At 42.5% G+C, this 18,400-nt stretch overlaps 1 protein-coding gene across 1 annotated transcript; it reads right to left on the bottom strand.

Moving 5' to 3' along the window:
* Positions 1–10,355: 10,355 nt before the first annotated feature.
* On the bottom strand, positions 10,356–16,492 carry LOC138950891 (ankyrin-1-like). Its single transcript, XM_070322593.1, has 2 exons — positions 16,171–16,492; positions 10,356–12,951 (listed from the first exon to the last, which is right to left on the bottom strand). Exon 2 carries the CDS (start codon positions 12,807–12,809, stop codon positions 11,529–11,531), a length of 1,281 nt encoding a protein of 426 aa, XP_070178694.1. The 5' UTR covers positions 12,810–12,951; positions 16,171–16,492; the 3' UTR covers positions 10,356–11,528.
* Positions 16,493–18,400: the final 1,908 nt, after the last annotated feature.

The raw sequence follows: 18,400 nt of genomic DNA, 5'->3' as shown, positions 1-18,400 counted from the left end.
GGGGGTTGTTGTGATGTAAATGGGGTCGTGTGGAAGTATTTGTAAGGGGGGGGGGGGGGGCGGGGCAGGGGGCTGGGTTGCTGTTGTGATCATGGGGTGGTGTGAGAGTGTTTTGGCATGTGTGTACGTGTCGGGGGGGGGGGGGGGTGGTGGTGGTGCGGATATGTGTGTGTTCTAGGGTATGTAGGGCATATGTGTGTATGTGTAGGGGGTGGCGGATCGGTGTGTTGGGGAGGGGGGATGTAGGGCAAGTGTGTTGGGTGGGGGGCGGATATGTGTGTGTGCGTTGTGATGTAGGGGATGGCACATGTGAAAGTGAGGGGGGTGGGGGGCGGTGGGGGGAGGGGGTATATGTACATGTGTGTGTGTGTGTGTGTGTGTGTGTGTGGGGGGGGGGGGGGGGGTTGGGAGTAAGAGGGATTTTGGTCGGCCTTTGAGGGGTCGGGTGAGCATGTATTTGGGGAGGTCGGTGCGTGTGTGTCTGCGGTGAATCTTGTGTTTGTCTTCTTTTTATATTTAGTCAAGTTTGGACTAAATATTTTAACATCGAGGGGGAATCGAAACGAGGGTCGTGGTGTATGTGTGTGTGTGTGTGTATGTGTGTGCCAGTGTGTGTGCGTGCGTGCGTGCGTGCGTGCGTGCGTGTAGAGCGATTCAGACCAAACTACTGGGCCGATCTTTATGAAATTTTACATGAGAGTTCCTGGGATTGATATACCCGAACGTTTTTCTCCTTTTTTCGATAAATGTCTTTGATGACGTCATATCCGACTTTTAATGAAAGTTGAGGCGGCACTGTCACGCCCTCATTTTTCAACCAAATTGGTTGAAATTTTGGTCAAGTAGTCTTCGACAAAGCCCGGACTTCGGTATTGCATTTCAGCGTGATGGCTTAAAAATTAATTAATGACTTTGGTCATTAAAAATCGGAAAATTGTAAAAAAAAATAAACAATTATAAAACGATCCAAATTTACGTTTATCTTATTCTCCATTATTTTCTGATTCCAAAAACATATAAATATGTTATATTTGAATTAAAAACAAGCTCTGAAAATTAAATATATAACAATTATTATCAAAATTAAATTTTCCAAATCAATTTAAAAACACTTTCATTTTATTCCTTGTTGGTTCCTGATTCCAAAAACATATAGATATGATATGTTTGGATTAAAAACACGCTCAGAAAGTTAAAACGAAGAGAGGTATAGAAAAGCGTGCTATCCTTCTCAGCGCAACTACTAAACCGCTCTTCTTGTCAATTTCACTGCCTGAACGGTGGACTGGCGATGCTATGAGTATACGGTCTTGCTGAAAAATTGCATTGCGTTTCAGTTTCATTCTGTGAGTTTGACAGCTACTTGACTAAATATTGTATTTTCGCCTTACGCGACTTGTTACATTTAGTCAAGTTTTTTATATTTAGTCAAGTTTTGACTAAATATTTTAACGTAGAGGGGGGAATCGAGACGAGGGTCGTGGTGTATGTGTGTGTGTCTGTCTGTCTGTCTGTCTGTCTGTCTCTGTCTGTCTGTTTGTGTGTGTGTGTAGAGCGATTCAGACCAAACTACTGGGCCGATCTTTATGAAATTTTACATGAGAGTTCCTGGGATTGATATCCCCGAACGTTTTTTTCATTTTTTTGATAAATGTCTTTGATGACGTCATATCCGGCTTTTCGTGAAAGTTGAGGCGGCACTGTCACGCCCTCATATTTCAACCAAATTGGTTGAAATTTTGGTCAAGTAATCTTCGACGAAGCCCGGACTTCGGTATTGCATTTCAGCTTGGTGGCTTAAAAATTAATTAATGACTTTGGTCATTAAAAATCGGAAAATTGTAAAAAAAAATAAAAATTTATAAAACGATCCAAATTTACGTTCATCTTATTCTCCATCATTTTCTGATTCCAAAAACATATAAATATGTTATATTTGGATTAAAAACATGCTCTGAAAATTAAATATATAAAAATTATTATCAAAATTAAATTGTCGAAATCAATTTAAAAACACTTTCATCTTATTCCTTGTCGGTTCCTGATTCCAAAAACATATAGATATGATATGTTTGGATTAAAAACACGCTCAGAAAGTTAAAACAAAGAGAGGTACAGAAAAGCGTGCTATCCTTCTTAGCGCAACTACTACCCCGCTCTTCTTGTCAATTTCACTGCCTTTGCCATGAGCGGTCGACTGACGATGCTACGAGTATACGGTCTTGCTGAAAAATGGCATTGCGTTCAGTTTCATTCTGTGAGTTCGACAGCTACTTGACTAAATGTTGTATTTTCGCCTTACGCGACTTGTTTTTGTTTACGTGGGCATTTATTTGTTTGTGTGTGTGTGCTCGAGTGTGTGTGGTTGGTTTTTGTTTTTACGGGGGGAGGGGGGGGGGGTGGGCGGGGGAAAGAGAGAGAGTGTGTGTGCATGGGTATGTATTTGTGTGTGTGTGTGTGTGTGTGTGTTTTCAATAGGTGTATGTGTGTGTGTGTGTGTGTGTGTGTGTGTTTTTCTGTTGTTTTGTCTGGTGTATGATGTGTGTGTGTGTATGTACCTGTGTGTTTGCCTGAGTGGGTGCATGCGTACGTATGTGTGTGTGTGTGTGTGTGTGCGTGTGTGTGTGTGTGTGTGTGTGTGTGTGTGTGTGTGTGTGTGATAGCAACACACCTGGCCGTTGTTTGAACGATGTTGCGATTTCTTTGTTCAGAAAGAAACTTGCTGTTCTTGTTAATTTTACTGTTAATGTAACAGTGTTTTAGCTTGAACCAAGGACTACTTTAGTAGTCCTTGGCTTGAACACTAAACTGAGTGAATACTTGTAATAATTGAGGTGTACGATTGATACCTCTGACATTTGTTTGTATTGACATTTTTTGAATGTTGTTGAATAAAGATACTGAACCAGACCCTGTCAGAGTAACAGTATGATTACCTCATTACGCCGTAGTTATACACCTAAGTGTTAACACACACACACACACACACCCACACACACACACACACACACACACACACACACACACACTCTCTCTCTCTCTCTCTGTACCCCCCCTCTCTGTACCCCCCCTCTTTCTCTCTCTTTCTCTCTCTCTTTCTCTTTCTCTCTCTCTCTGTACCCCCCTCTCTGTACCCCCCTCTTTCTCTCTCTCTCTCTCTCTCTCACTGATATTCTTTTGTAGAGATTATTGTTGTTGTGTTTTGTTCATTTTATGACTGTGTCTATGAATTCCTGGCCCGTGAAAGATGGTCTCAGAATTGGGCATTTAAATATCAATCATGCCATAAATAAGCTGGATGAGGTAGCAACTATTCTACTCAATTCAGGCAAATATTTTCACATTTTTGGTCTCTCTGAGTCAAGATTAAACAGTAACATCACGGATGCGGAAGTTAAGATTGAAGGATATAATGTCGTACGTCGAGACCCTACATCAACACGACAAACTGGTTTGCTAGTTTTTATTCACGAGTCTTTATCATTTCATAGACTTCATCACTTAGAGCAACATTCAGTTGAAACAATATGGCTAGAATTAAAATTGCCTAAATCAGCACCAATATTGATAGGTTTTTGCTACAGGAATCCAGCTGAACATATTAACTGGTTCGATAATTTTGATGATATGATGGACGCTGTCAGTCTTGAATCCAGAGAAATTATACTTTTGGGGGATTTTAATCTTGATTTAGTGAAACCCAACAAATGCTGGATGGAAAGGTTATCCCTGCATAATTTACAACAGTTAGTAACGATTCCAACAAGAGTTACAGCTACCTCATCTACGCTTATAGACCATATCTGTGTGTCAACTCGAGCTAACATTATTGAAACCTCAGTTCCAAGTTTTAGCTGTAGTAATCATTTTCCAGTGTGCCTCACGTGGTCGAAAAAAGGGGTTAGAATCCCAAAACGAAAACATAAATTTATAACATATAGGTTATTTTCAAAACTTGATCAAGATTCATACCTTTCGGAACTCAGTTGTACAAATTTTTCAATGATTTATAATTATACTGACCCCGACGAAGCATTTGATTTATGGTACAACTTGTTTATAAAAGTATATGATAAACATGCACCATTTCGAACCTCTCGTGTGCAGCAACATCCCAAACCTAAGTGGCTTACAGGCGACATTCAACATGCGATTGATTACCGCGATTTTCTTAAACGTAAGGGAAAAGAAGAAGAATACAGAAAACAGAGAAACAAAGTAACGTCCATGAAACGTGCAGCTCGTAGAAAGTATTACCGTGAGCTCGCTGCATCCAGTTCAAAACAAAACTCAAAAGCCATCTGGAAGGTGATCAACCAATTATCTCGTAAAGATACAGTAAAATCTTCCGTTATTGATATACCTGCTGATGATCTGAACATTCATTTTACTTCTATTGTTGACAAAATAATTACAACTGATAGATCGAAACAGAATAATCTGGACAAGTTGAAACAGTTTTGTGATTCAAAAAATATTACCCATAATTTAGACATTCCTCTGCTATCTGTTAGCGAAGTCTTCCATTATCTGTTGTGCTTAAAACAAACAGGTACTCGTGGTTTGGATAATCTTGATGGGAAAATTCTGAAGTTGTCTGCCCCTTTTATTGCAGAATCCCTTACATATGTTTATAATTTGTGCCTTGACAAATCCTACTTTCCCACCAAATTAAAGGAGGCGAAAGTAATCCCGCTATTTAAATCAGGTAGTTCTTCTGACCCCGCCAATTACAGACCAATCTCAATTCTTCCTGTTTTATCAAAACCACTTGAAAAACACATATTTACACACTTGACCACTCATTTGAAGAAATACGATCTTATACATTCCAACCAGTCAGGTTTTAGAGAAAATCATTCGTGCCACACAGCATTAACAAACCTTCTTGAAAGTTGGCTTAGTAGCATTAATAATAATCAACTCTGTGGTGTCCTATTCGTCGATTTTGCTAAAGCTTTCGACGTTATTAATCATGAATTACTATTAAGAAAATTAGTTGAATATAGAATGTCACCCCAAACCTTATGCCTGCTCTCCTCTTTCTTAGCCGGGCGAGAGCAGTCTGTCTGCGTTAATTCAACCGTATCCAGCAAAAGACCTGTGTTATACGGGGTTCCCCAGGGTTCTGTCCTTGGACCACTACTCTTTTCCCTGTATATTAATGATCTTCCTCTTAGTATTAATGATGACTGCGAACTCTTTGCTGACGATACGACCCTACACACTACTGATAAAAAATTAGACAAAGTTTATTCATCGTTGCAGAACAGTGTAGATGATCTCATTCATTGGACGGAGTATAACCACATGAGTCTTCACCCTAAAAAGACCAAATACATGTTAATAACAACAAGACAAAAGAGACAAAACATACGAAACAATCCTCATTCCATATTAATTGGTAACGACGCAATAGAGGAGGTAGGAGATCATAAAGTTTTGGGAGTAAATATCGATAATAATTTGTCTTGGGCCCATCATGTTCGGTCGGTATGTAAAACAATGTCGAGAAAAATATATCAGTTAAATAGAATTAAACACTTTCTTGATCAGCACTCAAGGTTATTATACTTTAACGCATATATACAAACCATCACAGATTATTGCTCAACCATCTGGGACTCTGCCAGTGCTAATATTTTAAAACCATTGTTTAGTTTACATAGGCGAGCGCTGAAACTAATTTTACTGAAACAATCCAGTCTTGTATTTGATGATTATAAGAAACTTAAGATTCTCCCATTAAAAGAAAGATTTAAATTAAATGAAGGCGTGCTCCTTCACAAAATACTTTCCGGCCGTGCACCACGAACTTTCGTCGCAAACTTTAAAGTCAAACCAAACCGAAAGTTTAACGTCCCAATTCCAAGGATAGATCTCTTCAAGTCAAGCTTAGCCTATTCTGGTAGCGTCCTGTGGAATTCTCTCCCGGAATTTGTGAGAGTCCCAATGAGTCTCAATACTTTCAAAAAACACCTTTCATTGTATTTAATGTTAAATTACGAAAAATCACAGTGATGGAAGACTTCGTTTAGTTATATTTTCATTTGTCCAAAGCATCAGTGTTCATTATATCCACACAAAAACACTCAAAGCTTTAATAACACATTTACTCATGCATGTGTATTCAGCATTGTTTTCACTACGTTACATATACGACGCTTTATATTTGTGTATAATATGTAATGTGTAAATATTCATATGTTGTTGTTTTTTCTACCTTTTTTTCTACGTTAATATCCGTGTAAATATGTGATTAGATTAGTCCCCTCTCTGGGCGAGGGCTGGTTGAAAAAAAGCTCGTTGTATTGCTTACGCCACAACCCTCGAAAAATAAAATTTGATTTGATTTGATTTGATTTGATCTCTCTGTACCCCCCTCTCTGTACCCCCCTCTTTCTCTCTCTCTCTCTCTCTTTCTCTCTCTCTCTCTTTCTCTCTCTCTCTATCTCTGTACCCCCCCTCTCTGTACTCCCCTCTTTCTCTCTCTCTCTCTCTCTCTCTCTCTCTCTCTCTCTCTCTCTCTTTCTCTCTCTCTGTCTCTCTCTCTCTCTCTGTACCCCCCTCTCTGTACCCCCCCTCTTTCTCTCTCTCTCTCTCTCTCTCTCTCTCTCTCTCTCTCTCTCTCTCTCTCTCTCTCTCTCTCTCTCTCTCTCTCTCTCTCTCTCGGTGGTACGTGTCCCTTGGTGTGAGAGACAGGTAGCTTTCAGCACAGCTCTGTCAATTTCTTTCACTTCTCTCGCCAAAATGACCAATGCTGGACTACCAGCACATGTGCAGGCTATCATGACCACTCTCCTTGCTGACCACCAAGTCAAGCCCCCCCCCGCGGGTTAGGAGGTGTCCCATATTGGGACGAGAAAGAATTTACCCGAGGCTCCCCAGCATGTCGTAAGAGGCGACTAACGGATTCTGTTTCTCCTTTTACCCTTAAGTTAAGTGTTTCTTGTATAGAATAGGCCTATAGTCAATGTTTGTATAGATTTTAGTCAAGCAGTATGTAAGAAATGTTAAGTCCTTTGTACTGGAAACTTGCATTCTTCCAGTAAGGTAATACATTGTACTACGTTGCAAGCCCCTGGAGCAAATTTTTGATTAGTGCTTTTGTGAACAAGAAACAATTGACAAGTGGCTCTATTCCATCTCCCCCCTTCCCCCGTCGCGATATAACCTTCGTGGTTGAAAACGACGTTAAACACCAAATAAGAAAAAAAGAAAAGAACACCAAGTCAAGTCCTGGAAAGTTGCTGTGGAGGGAGAGGACGCCGTTTTCATCCTTCGCCTCAACCAAAGCCAACTTGACCAAGACCCCGGTGTAAAACGAAATTTTTACTCCACGGAAAATTTACTCTGGAGTAAAAATTTCGTACGAAATTCTTACTTCCAGTAAAAATCTCGTTGGCGAAAATGGGATGCGGGCGAAGGGATAATGCCAATATGTGATCTCGCGCAAACGAATGTCGTGCTACCGGGGCCCTCCCTCCACCCCTTCCACCACCAAGACTAACAGGGGACAAGGGAGTAAAAATTTCGTACACTTGCATGGGAAGTTAAACTGCTCGTGTTAGGGTGAAGTAATTTATTCGTTATTTATTCGTCAGGGTAGTAACATTTGTGTACGAAATATTTACTCGGAACTCACCTGTCGTGGGGAGTAATTTTCTCGTGTGATGGGGGAGTACTTTTTTCGTAAAGAGAGTAACATTTTCGTACGAAATTTTGACTGCGGAGTAAAAATCTCGTGGGAGTAATTTTCTCGTGTTACACCGCAGGGCCGGACTACCGGGGGGGGGGGTTATGGGGGTTGCGCAACCCCCCCCCCCCCCCCCCTAGCCTAAACATGTACCTCACTTATTTAAAACATTTTTTATTATTGTTTATTTTATGCCGTTTCATGCAAGGAGCGACCATTTTCCTATCTCAGAATATGACCTACCCATCCCCCTGGACCACCACTGGCAACCCCCCCCCTCCTCTTAGCCTAGTCCGGCCCTGCACCGCCAAAATACCCGTGTGACTTGGAATAATAGGCCGTGAAAAGTAGGATATGCGCCGAAATGGCTGCGATCTGCTGGCCGATGTGAATGCGTGATGTATTGTGTAAAAAATTCCATCTCACACGGCATAAATAAATCCCTGCGCCTTGAATATGTGCGCGATATAAATTGCATAAAATAAAAATAAAAATAAAAAATAAATCCCTGCGCTTAGAACTGTACCCACGGAATACGCGCGATATAAGCCTCATATTGATTGATTGATTGATTGATTGCTAACCGGCCAGCGCAGGAAAAAGTCAGCAGCGCAGATTCGCCGCGGCAAAAGAGGAGCGGAGCAGAGAAAAGCACAGGTGGGCATGTATCCTAACAATGAGCGAGTTTTCGCGAAGAACAGGGTTGAGCTACGGTAGGGTCACTGCGCATGTCTGGTTTTTTTCTTCGCGGAAACGCTGTTGGGTTGTGTCCAGTCGCGTCCCTTGCAACAAGATGGCGACAAGCGCGTTACGGATTTACTGTTGTGGAGAGTTGATGGACGACGATGATGAACAAGCAGTACTGTTTTATTGTTGATGTGAATGTAATGCCAAAACATCGAACTATCGATTCGAACGTCAATGAAGAAGTGAGCGTGAAAATCGAGCGCAAAACAGCCGGGTAAAAGTTCAGGGCGCTAAAGTACATTTGAGCCGAAATCGCACCCAAACTCCTGTTGACCTCATTTCTTCCCAAAATAAACATCACTGCTAAAATAAAACGCATTAAAACCAAGACAGTATCCAACCCAGTATCCTTAATTTTTGAAAGGCTAAGTGATTTACAACAAATGTCTTCTCACAATCCGTAACTTTGTCAAAAAATATTTGCAGAAGTTTCTCACCTCGCCTTGGCAGCCATCTTGGAACTGGAGAGACCCTACGCAGGAAGCAAGGTTGAAAGTTGGTTAACCGGTGACGTCACTCCAGTCGTACCGGACCGAGTTTTTGCGACCTCCGGTTCGACTCGAGTCACCTTAGTTGACGCTAAAACTCGCTCAATGCATCCTTTCATTTGTCAACAGAGTTTATATAGTGCCATCAGTAGAAATGATGAGAATCAAGATGTAAACAAAGAAACAGAAAGTGTAGTGACAACTGACTGTCAAACAACACGCCAGTCAGGAATGTGCACGTGCCTCGCGCAGCACGTGCCTTCTCACGGTGACACTGCTGTGACTTTCCCGTGCGATTCTGTCAATTCAGGTGTTGCCTGTGTTGTTCAGATTTCAAAGGACACAGTGCCGCAGGCAGAAGACAAAACAACAGCAGCGGAACTTGCAGCAACAGATCGCGAGTTCAAACCCGATGAGGTTTACGATCTTGCTGTGAAGAATGTAAAGCTCAAGTCCAACCTGTTGAAGAGAAACAGAAACCGCGTACTCAGGAAATGAGTGTGTCAAAAGAAAGGAGGCAAGTACATTTGGTTAAGACGGTGGTGTTGGTGGTGTTGCTGGTTGATTGTGTGTGAGTACGAGTGTGTGTCCGTGTGTTTCAACCGGCCAACACTTGTTATGTTAATCAGCTGTCTTCCATTTCAAAAGTCGAACCCAATATTTTAGGGAGAAAAGAAATTGCCTTCACGCAACGCAAAACGTCCAGACTCTCCACTCACAGTTTTGTTTGAAGTTGAGAAAGGACCTCAAGAAAAGCGTTTTCAATCCAGGACTGAACTCTTTCTACACCATCAAACCTGTTTAAAATGCATAAAATAACATGATTTACCTTTTTGGCACTGCAAATCTTAAAACACACACACAGACACACGCACGAACGCACGCATGCACGAATGCAGATACACACACTAACACACAAGCACGCACATACATGCAAGCACGCACGCACGCACGCACGCACGCACACACACACACACACACACACACACACACACACACACACACACACACACATCGAATATCTCCTCGTATGTATAAAAGTAGAACTTAATTCATTCAAGTTTTTAAAAATGCACATTCACAAGACGAAAATGTTTGTTTTTACTCGTTAACATTTAAGCAATGTTACTAACGTTCGTTGAAATTGCAAACAATTTTATTTCCTCCTCGTTCAAATTCTCTGCATTTATTTCTATAACATGTGCAACAACTAATACATCTCTATCAGGAATGACCACGAAGGGCTATGGCAAATTATCACAGACCTGTTTTAGAAACACTTATTTCAACAGCAAACAAAAAACAATAAGAAAGATGATGTTATAAAAAGCGATTACTTTAAAGATGGAGCGCGCCTCAGAGCATTGTTGAATCAACTATTTGTCTTTTATTTTTCGCAGATGAGAATATTCACAGTCACACATTCACACAGCTATCCCACAGATGACTATACATAATTATCTCTAGTGTTGCGAGCCAAACGAAACTTTACGCGGTTAGTCTGTTCACATCTCCCGCTTTTAATTTCAAATAAAATTTCCCGGTACTAAAGACTGTGCGACATGCCGAAATGGAAGCTAAAATACTATAGGTTTTACAATTTTGTTAGAAAATCAAACACAATGGCTTGACTAAAACTACCGAAGATAGACAAGACAAGACAAGACAAGACAAGACAAATTCTGTATTAACGAGGGTAATAACCAAACAGGTGCTTTTTTTTACATCCAGCCCTCGCCCATGGGAGGGACTAATCTAATGATAATACGTTTTATAAATGTTAAAATAACAAAACAAAACAAAACAAACAACAAACAACAAACAAACAAACAAACAAACAAATAAGAACAGAAACAAGCAACCAAACAAACAAACAAACAACATTCACACAAGAAACTCTTGCTCTCTTCGAGACTACTCGACCTCCATTTTTGGCTTTTGGTTCATGTGCAGGACCTCATTTGGTACTCCCCCCTCACTTACTTCGGCTTGTTTCGTCTAAAGCTAAAATGATTTAAAAAAAATTCGCCGCAAGAAAGTCAATCAAGCTGGGTAAATTTCCAAATGGAAAGACGACTGAAGCGTGGCTGTAAAGCCGACTGTTTTGTGCAGGGGACAGCGAGAAGCATTGTCACCTTGAAGTAAACCACACGTATTTTATCCTTTCTAAAGATGAGAAAAAACATAACTGAAAAGTCCATTAGGTTAAGCCTTGTATAGACCCTTTTGCAAACAGGTTCTCGATCTTCCAGACAATCTGATTCTTAATCATTCACTTTCTTTGACCCGATCTCAAACGACAAACGACAAACGACGATCTCAAGCTCAAGTGTCGATCATTTCTGCATTTGTGAATACCCAGCTCTTTCACAATGGTTCCTGATTGTACACATGGTTTACCCCCCCCCTCCCCCTCCCCCTCCCCATAATTTAATTGTTTTCAATGTGGCCCTTCTGTCTAGTTCAAGAATGTGTATGTGTCACCGTCCTTTATTCAATGAAAATGGCACTTACGTCTGTAAAACAAAAGTTAAAAAAAGTGCGACCTTCCGTTTGCTCAACTTCTCTGATTCAATTCGAGAATTAACCGCACGAGTTCAATGTAACCCTGCGGAATGTTCCACAGGAAGGCTGTTGGACCGCCCTTTATTCAAACGATGTAGAATAGCCAGGTGCCCCCTCTGCCTTGCCCACATCGCAGCAGTCTTTGCGCTCTTGTCCTTGAGGCTGAAGTCCGCCTCGTTGGCGAGGAGCAGCATCACGACTTCCACGTGACCTTCGAAACTGGCCGCCATGAGCGGGGTTGTCAGTGTGTCCGTGCGACAGTTCACGTTGGCCTTGTGCTCCAAAAGCAGCCCCACGACGTCGGTGTGTCCAAACTTTGCAGCCATGAACAACGGGGTGGCTCCGTTTTCCCGCCTGAACTCCTTGTCCGTCCCGTGCTCAAGGAGAAGCCTCGCTACATCTGTGTGTCCGTTCTGAGACGCGACGAAGAGGGGCGATGCTGTCCCCGTTTCGCAGTGGAATGCGGCCTCAGCGCTAGCGCCGTGTTTTAGGAACAGTTCAACAACTTTAGTATGTCCATTGACAGCGGCTATCAACAACGACGTTGCTCCGTCTGTCCGCGCAAAGTTCGCCTTGGCCCCGGACTCGAGAAGAAGCTGGACAATGTCTGTGTGTCCCTTCTGGGATGCGATGAAGAGGGGAGTGGCTGAGCCTACTTGGTGCTGGAAGGGAATCTCAGTGTTGGCGTTGTGCTCCAGTAAGAGCTTGACGAGGTCTGTGTGCCCGGCTTGGGCCGCTCGGTACAGCGGCGTGGCTCCGTTCCCTTTGCTGATGTCCACATACGCTCCACGTTCGAGAAGCAGCTTGACAATCTCCCTGCAGAAGTTGAAGGTAGCGAGGAAGAGCGGCGTGGCTCCTTCTGCATCCTGCGTGTTAACTTCAGCTCCATGCTCTATCAGACACTTGGTCACCAGCTCATGCGAGTGACCAACGGCTATGTGGAGAGGAGTCTGCTTCTCTTCCGTTCTAGCGTTGACGTCCGCGCCGTGACTACACAGACACTTGACCACGCAGACGTCGCCTTCTTGACAGCCCCAGTGCAGAGGCGTCCACTGGAGATCAGCGAGGACATCCACCTCAGCTCCCTGGGCCAGCAAGATCTCCACGATGTCCACGTTACCGCTGGCTGCGGCGATGTGGAGTCCGGTGTGACCATCCTCGTTCTTGTCGTTGATGACGTGAGGACTGCTGGCCAGGACTGTATCCACCTGGTTCTTCAGCCCGCGGTGACACGCCTCCCGCAGCGTCATACTGTCTGGGTGCGGTATGTCGAACGGGAGCTTGGATCTCTTCGTGCCGAGTCGTCGCTTCATGTGTTTATTGATATAGGCGTTGGATTGGATGTCTAAGTGTTCGCCCGTTGGCTGTTAAAGTGGGTCACTGAGCGGTGCGCTGAACTTTGACAGGTAGCAGACGGACGTACTTCACAGCCTTGTTCTTGGACGCAATTGATACCTGTTGAGGAATCCGACACATACAATTACTGTTTCCATTATACGTGTGTCAGTTGTACTTTGTTTGGACAACAGTTTGTGCGCGCGTGTGTGTGTGCATGTGGAGAGAGAGAGAGAGAGAGAGAGAGAGAGAGAGAGAGAGAGAGAGAGAGAGAGAGAGAGAGAGAGAGAGAGAGAGAGAGAATATTGAATTGAATTGAATTGAATTGAACTTTATTTAACAAGGATTAAGATTTAAGGCTACGCCTTTTCTTACAATCTGTCCTTGGGACGTATAGACACACAATTATATGCTCCCATGGGGTCGCCTTCACGCGGCGGGAGTGTTTCCACAGAGCTACCCCACCCCTTTACTTCTCTTCTTTTGTCTTATTTCTGCCTTACCAGTCCTTTCACCTATATTTCCTTCCAAGAAAACTCTCCCTACTATTCCCTGCAGTTTTCCAATTCTTTTCTTGTTGTCTTATTTCTACCTGACTGGATCCATCACCTTTATTTCACTTACCAAAAGTCTTCTTTTCCACATCCTTATTTCTCTGCCCCCCGCATGTCGTAAGAGGCGACTAACGGATTCTGTTTCTCCTTTTACCCTTGTTGAGTGGTTCTTGTATAGAATATAGTCAATGTTTGTAAAGATTTTAGTCAAGCAGTATGTAAGAAATGTTTAGTCCTTTGTACTGGAAACTTGCATTCTCCCAGTAAGGTCATATATTGTACTACGTTGCAGGCCCCTGGAGCAATTTTTTGATTAGTGCTTTTGTGAACAAGAAACACTTAACAAGTGGCTCTATCCCATCTCCCCCCTTTCCCCTATCCCATCTCCCCCCTTTCCCTCGTCGCGATATAACCTTCGTGGTTGAAAACGACGTTAAACACCAAATAAAGAAAGAAAGAACACAATTATATAATTAAAAAATTAAAAAGATAAAATGTTAACCAACAAAAAAGGAGGTCGGAAAACTTCAGCTCGTGATAATAAAGATGACGATGATGATGATGATGACGACGATGATGATGATAATGATGATGATGATGATGAAGATGAGGCATGAAGAGCATACATATGTGGTTATTCATAAAATCAAATGCATACTATGCAGGTAATTATAAATACAAGCTGGTAGCAATCGAACATGTAGCAATAGTACAACAAAAATATGTTCAGAATATACAATGCACAGCATATCTTTGACGTAATACTAAGTGTGGTAAATCAAAAGGCGTTAAACTACTCAGACATTAAGTGGTTTTTTAACACATTTTTTTAAAAACGTTTTTAATGACTTTAAGTGCTTAAAGGATGATGGAAGCCAATTCCAAACTGAAATACCCGAAAAAGCAAGACTGGTCTTATACAGGTCAATTCGTGGAATCGGTGGGATCAAGTTGACCGACCCATATCTGTGGGTAGCTTTAATAAATAATGATGTAATGTAAATCGGCAAATCGATAGAGAGAGAGAGAGAGAGAGAGAGAGAGAGAGAGAGAGAGAGAGAGAGAGAGAGAGAGAGAATTACCGTCAGAGAAAGAGAGACAGAAGGCAGACAGATAGTCAGACAGACAGACACGACTGAGAGAAAGAGAGAGAGAGAGAGAGAGAGAGAGAGAGAGAGAGAGAGAGAATTACCGTCAGAGAACAGAGAAAGAGAGACAGATAGGCAGACAGACAGACACGACTGAGAGAGAGATAGACAGAGAGAGAGACAGAGAGACAGAGACAGAGACAGAGACAGAGACAGAGAGAATAAAATAATAGTGAATAAAACGAAGAAATATTAATAACAAAAAGCATAAAGAAAGTGTCATGTATGAAAGGACCAAGGTAAGCAACTCCAGGTCAGTTTACTACGGATGTAATAAGGACAGATCTCCCTTGGAAACACTCCCTGCAACGCACACACTACGTTGTAGTGTTTATATCAGAAAGAAATAAAAAGAAAGAAAGCAATAACAATGTGTCGGGTAAAGGGCTTCAACGCGGGACACATTGCGTATCCTTTACCTTACAACTTGAAAATGAACACACCCAGGTGGAAAGACGGTCGTATCAAAGATGCACCCAAACGCTTTATCAGCCAGACCTACGAAGTCAGCTGTGTAGTCTGTTATGTAGACCTAGACATATCACTGAGGGGCTTGACACACTCTCTTTATAGAAATACCTTCCAACAGTCACTGTTCAAGGTGAACGCTTGCCAGCAGTGAAATCCTCGCGATAATAACAGTGTGGAGCACCTTTTCTGTTGTTCAATGAAAAAAAGATCATGCGTCTTTGTTCGTGCTCCTATTCAGTTATTTAGTTTCGGTGAAAAGATTTATGACATTGCACGCATTCAGTCTCGAGGGCCGGCAGTTAAAAAGAGCTATGTTTGTCCTGTGGCGAGGAGACTATAGAGTTTGACTCGACGAAGAGGAGTGTCTTTTTCAACTACGACAGAGTTTGCTTGTTTATCTACACGTACATAACTGTACTTCTTGGTAGCATATTACATGGTTCCTTGCTACATGTAGTATTTTGTTTTAAGGGTACTACTGTCTTTGTTTGTTACTTTCTTTTTGCTTTTTAGGTGAATGCCTCAGCCAGTACTTGTGTGTGTGTGTGTGTGTGTGTGTGTGTGTGTGTGTGTGTGTGCGCGCGGCGTGTGTGTGTGTGCGTGCGTGTGTGTGTGTCCGGTGTTTTTGCGTGTGTGCGTTTTCCTTCATACTACAAATCATGTTGGCCAAACATGTCTTATCAAACAAGAACAATCTGTGCATTGTCCAAAACCACACCGAATGTAGCCTGATAATAACTAATTTATAATGGACCCCGACATTGTTCCCGTATCTTTTCGTTGTCAAAGCATCTACAAAGCGCTGTAAATAGTTAGTTAGTTAGTTAGTTAGTTGTTGCTTTTTGGGTCCAGCGGACCATATAGGCCAACTCAGGACCCCCGCTGGAAATAACCAAAACACGCTGGAAAACACCCACGCACGCACACACAGTATAAATACACACTCATACAGACACCCACACAGGCACACACTCACAATAACAAGAAGAAGAAGAACAAGAATTTATTTCGCCATAATCTTAGCATAACAGCCATTGGAACTTGTCCTGGAGTGGAAACACTCATTCATCAATATATACTCCTTGCATATATATACGGCTAACGACAACGACAACAAGTCAAAGGCATCACCGAAAATGAAATGAGAAGAACAAACAAACACTTACCATGGTAGCTTCATATTCCTGACAGACAGAAACCATAACACACAGTACAGGCTAACACTGTCGCTTAGACACTGCAGTCTTTTCTAAACTGATAGGTTTTGCAAGCACACCGTTGCGTGAACTAAGCGAAGCAAATCTCCAAACGCGGTTGAAAAGAAATGTGGTACACAGCGGACTGCTACCGAGTCTCAACATTTTATATGAAAGGTTTCAATGAAGTCGGATATCGTGTCATTCAAGTCTTGAACCACAGTCAAGTTGGCTGTGTTTTCATTTACGGATGTGTTCTCTTTTTTTTGAATGAATGACGATAGCGCGTGCGGTGTTATGGAGGTAAACTGGAGATATGAGTAGAATATCGCACTGTCACATGACAAAGTCGGAATAGCAGTGTATATCGTTGTTTGTTTGCTTGTTGCTTTGCTCACAGTCTGGTTTTGTTTGGTACCTTGTTTGTTAGCTGTACTTGTGTGCGTTTCTTGTTTCTTTTTTGTACTATAAGGTTCTCGTTAAATCACAATACTGCAGTATGAAAATAGTAAGGAGTGGCTTAAATTTGCGCTTATGTTTTGCTTTTGTTTACGTCGCCTTCTTTCATCATATCTACCTGAGCTCTGTTTTGTTTCTGTCTGGCAAGTGCAGCGTTCCAAAAGAATGTTGTGTTCTGTCTCTCTGTGGGTTGATCTCTCTGTGTGCATGTGTGTGTGTGTGTGTGTGTGTGTGTGTGTGTGTGTGTGTGTGTGTGTGTGTGTGTGTGTGTGTGTGTGTAGAACTGCTGTCTATTCTTTTCTTTGTTTCTCAACAGATTGCTAAGAGTGGTTGGGTTGATATGGAAGTCCTCGGCAATGGTTCCCTTTTTCTTTCCTGGCTGACTTTACACAGCATTGAGAATTTATAACTTTCTCTTGAGAGAAAGAGAAAGAGAATTGCGTCTGTGCGTTCCGTAATAGCGACTGCGGCTGAGAATGCAAAAACAAAAACAGTGAAACAAACACTTGCCTAAAGTTCAAGTGTTGCAATCATTCTGCACAGTCATTTAACAGCCTAGAAAGGAGTACTTTGAACGCATTAAATTTTGATTCAGGTCCCTTCCAGTCAGTCTGGATTACATGCGGTGCGAGCATTGAAATACATTTAAAATTAAACTCACTGGTTCTTTCCTACATTCGAGGAAGGTGTGTCAAGGGAGATAAAAAGTCATATCTTATAACCGGTCCTTTCTTATAACCGAGTTTCTTTTATCCAGATAATTTTAAGTGCAAGGAAGAAGGCCTTTGGCAGGGAAAATAAAATCCTTTCTTGAAAGCGATCGATGTTTCATATAAGTGATGTTTTCATAAGTGTTATTTTTTTAAGAAATGGATAAAATGTGGGATCGAAGTAGTTGCTGATATCCTTATATCAGCCTACCAAAACACCCAATGAACAGCAGAATGGAAAAACCTATCAGGAACAGGCTGAAACGCTCAAGCTTTGTGCACCAAAGCAGAAGCCTCAAGCGACAGTACCTACCCCACCTGCCGGAAAGCACTCTGCCGCTCGATGACACATGCACAGGAACATGCCCAACACCTTGGGAAGCCAACCAGAGGGTCCTCGAGATCAACACAACCGTGAAAGGCGTGACATCACGGGACATGAGTGACACCAGTAAGAAGGCGCTTACCCTGGCCATGATTGCAGACCACTACCCTGAAGAAGCGTGGATGCACGCCTACACTGATGGGTCAGCCACTGATGCTGTGAGAGATGGAGGAGCCGGCGTGCTAGTTCGGTACCCAGAGGGAGAGGCACAAACAGCGAGCATTCCCACAGGTTTGCACTGCACCAACTATAGTGCAGAAGTACAGGCCTTGAAGACAGCAGCAACAATAGTTGACGGATCAGACCATGAATGTCCTCAGGTCGTCTTTCTGACAGACGCAATGTCAGCACTCCAAGCTCTGTCTGCCAACAAAGAAACTGACCTCAACAACGCCCTCCAACAGGTTGCTCAGAACCGAAGGGTCGTGCTTCAGTGGGTGCCAGCTCATTGTGACATAGCAGGAAACGAGGCTGCAGACAAACTTGCCAAGGAAGGTGCCTCAAAGGAACAGTTCACGTCCCAGCTGCAGTACAAGGAAAAAAAGACAATAATCAAAAACAAGAGGAAAACCAGAGCGGAGAAAGATGACTACCACCTGCTCCAACGTGAAGAACAAGTCGTCCTACTCAGACTCCGCACTGGACA

This window comes from Littorina saxatilis, linkage group LG16 (assembly GCF_037325665.1).
Source record: "Littorina saxatilis isolate snail1 linkage group LG16, US_GU_Lsax_2.0, whole genome shotgun sequence".
NCBI lineage: Eukaryota > Metazoa > Mollusca > Gastropoda > Littorinimorpha > Littorinidae > Littorina > Littorina saxatilis.
This window is presented reverse-complemented; position numbering and strand designations above follow the sequence as displayed.

Excerpts from the sequence above, each read along its gene's own strand:
- LOC138950891 (XM_070322593.1), bottom strand. The coding sequence starts at position 12,809 with ATGAAGCGACGACTCGGCACGAAGAGATCCAAGCTCCCGTTCGACATA.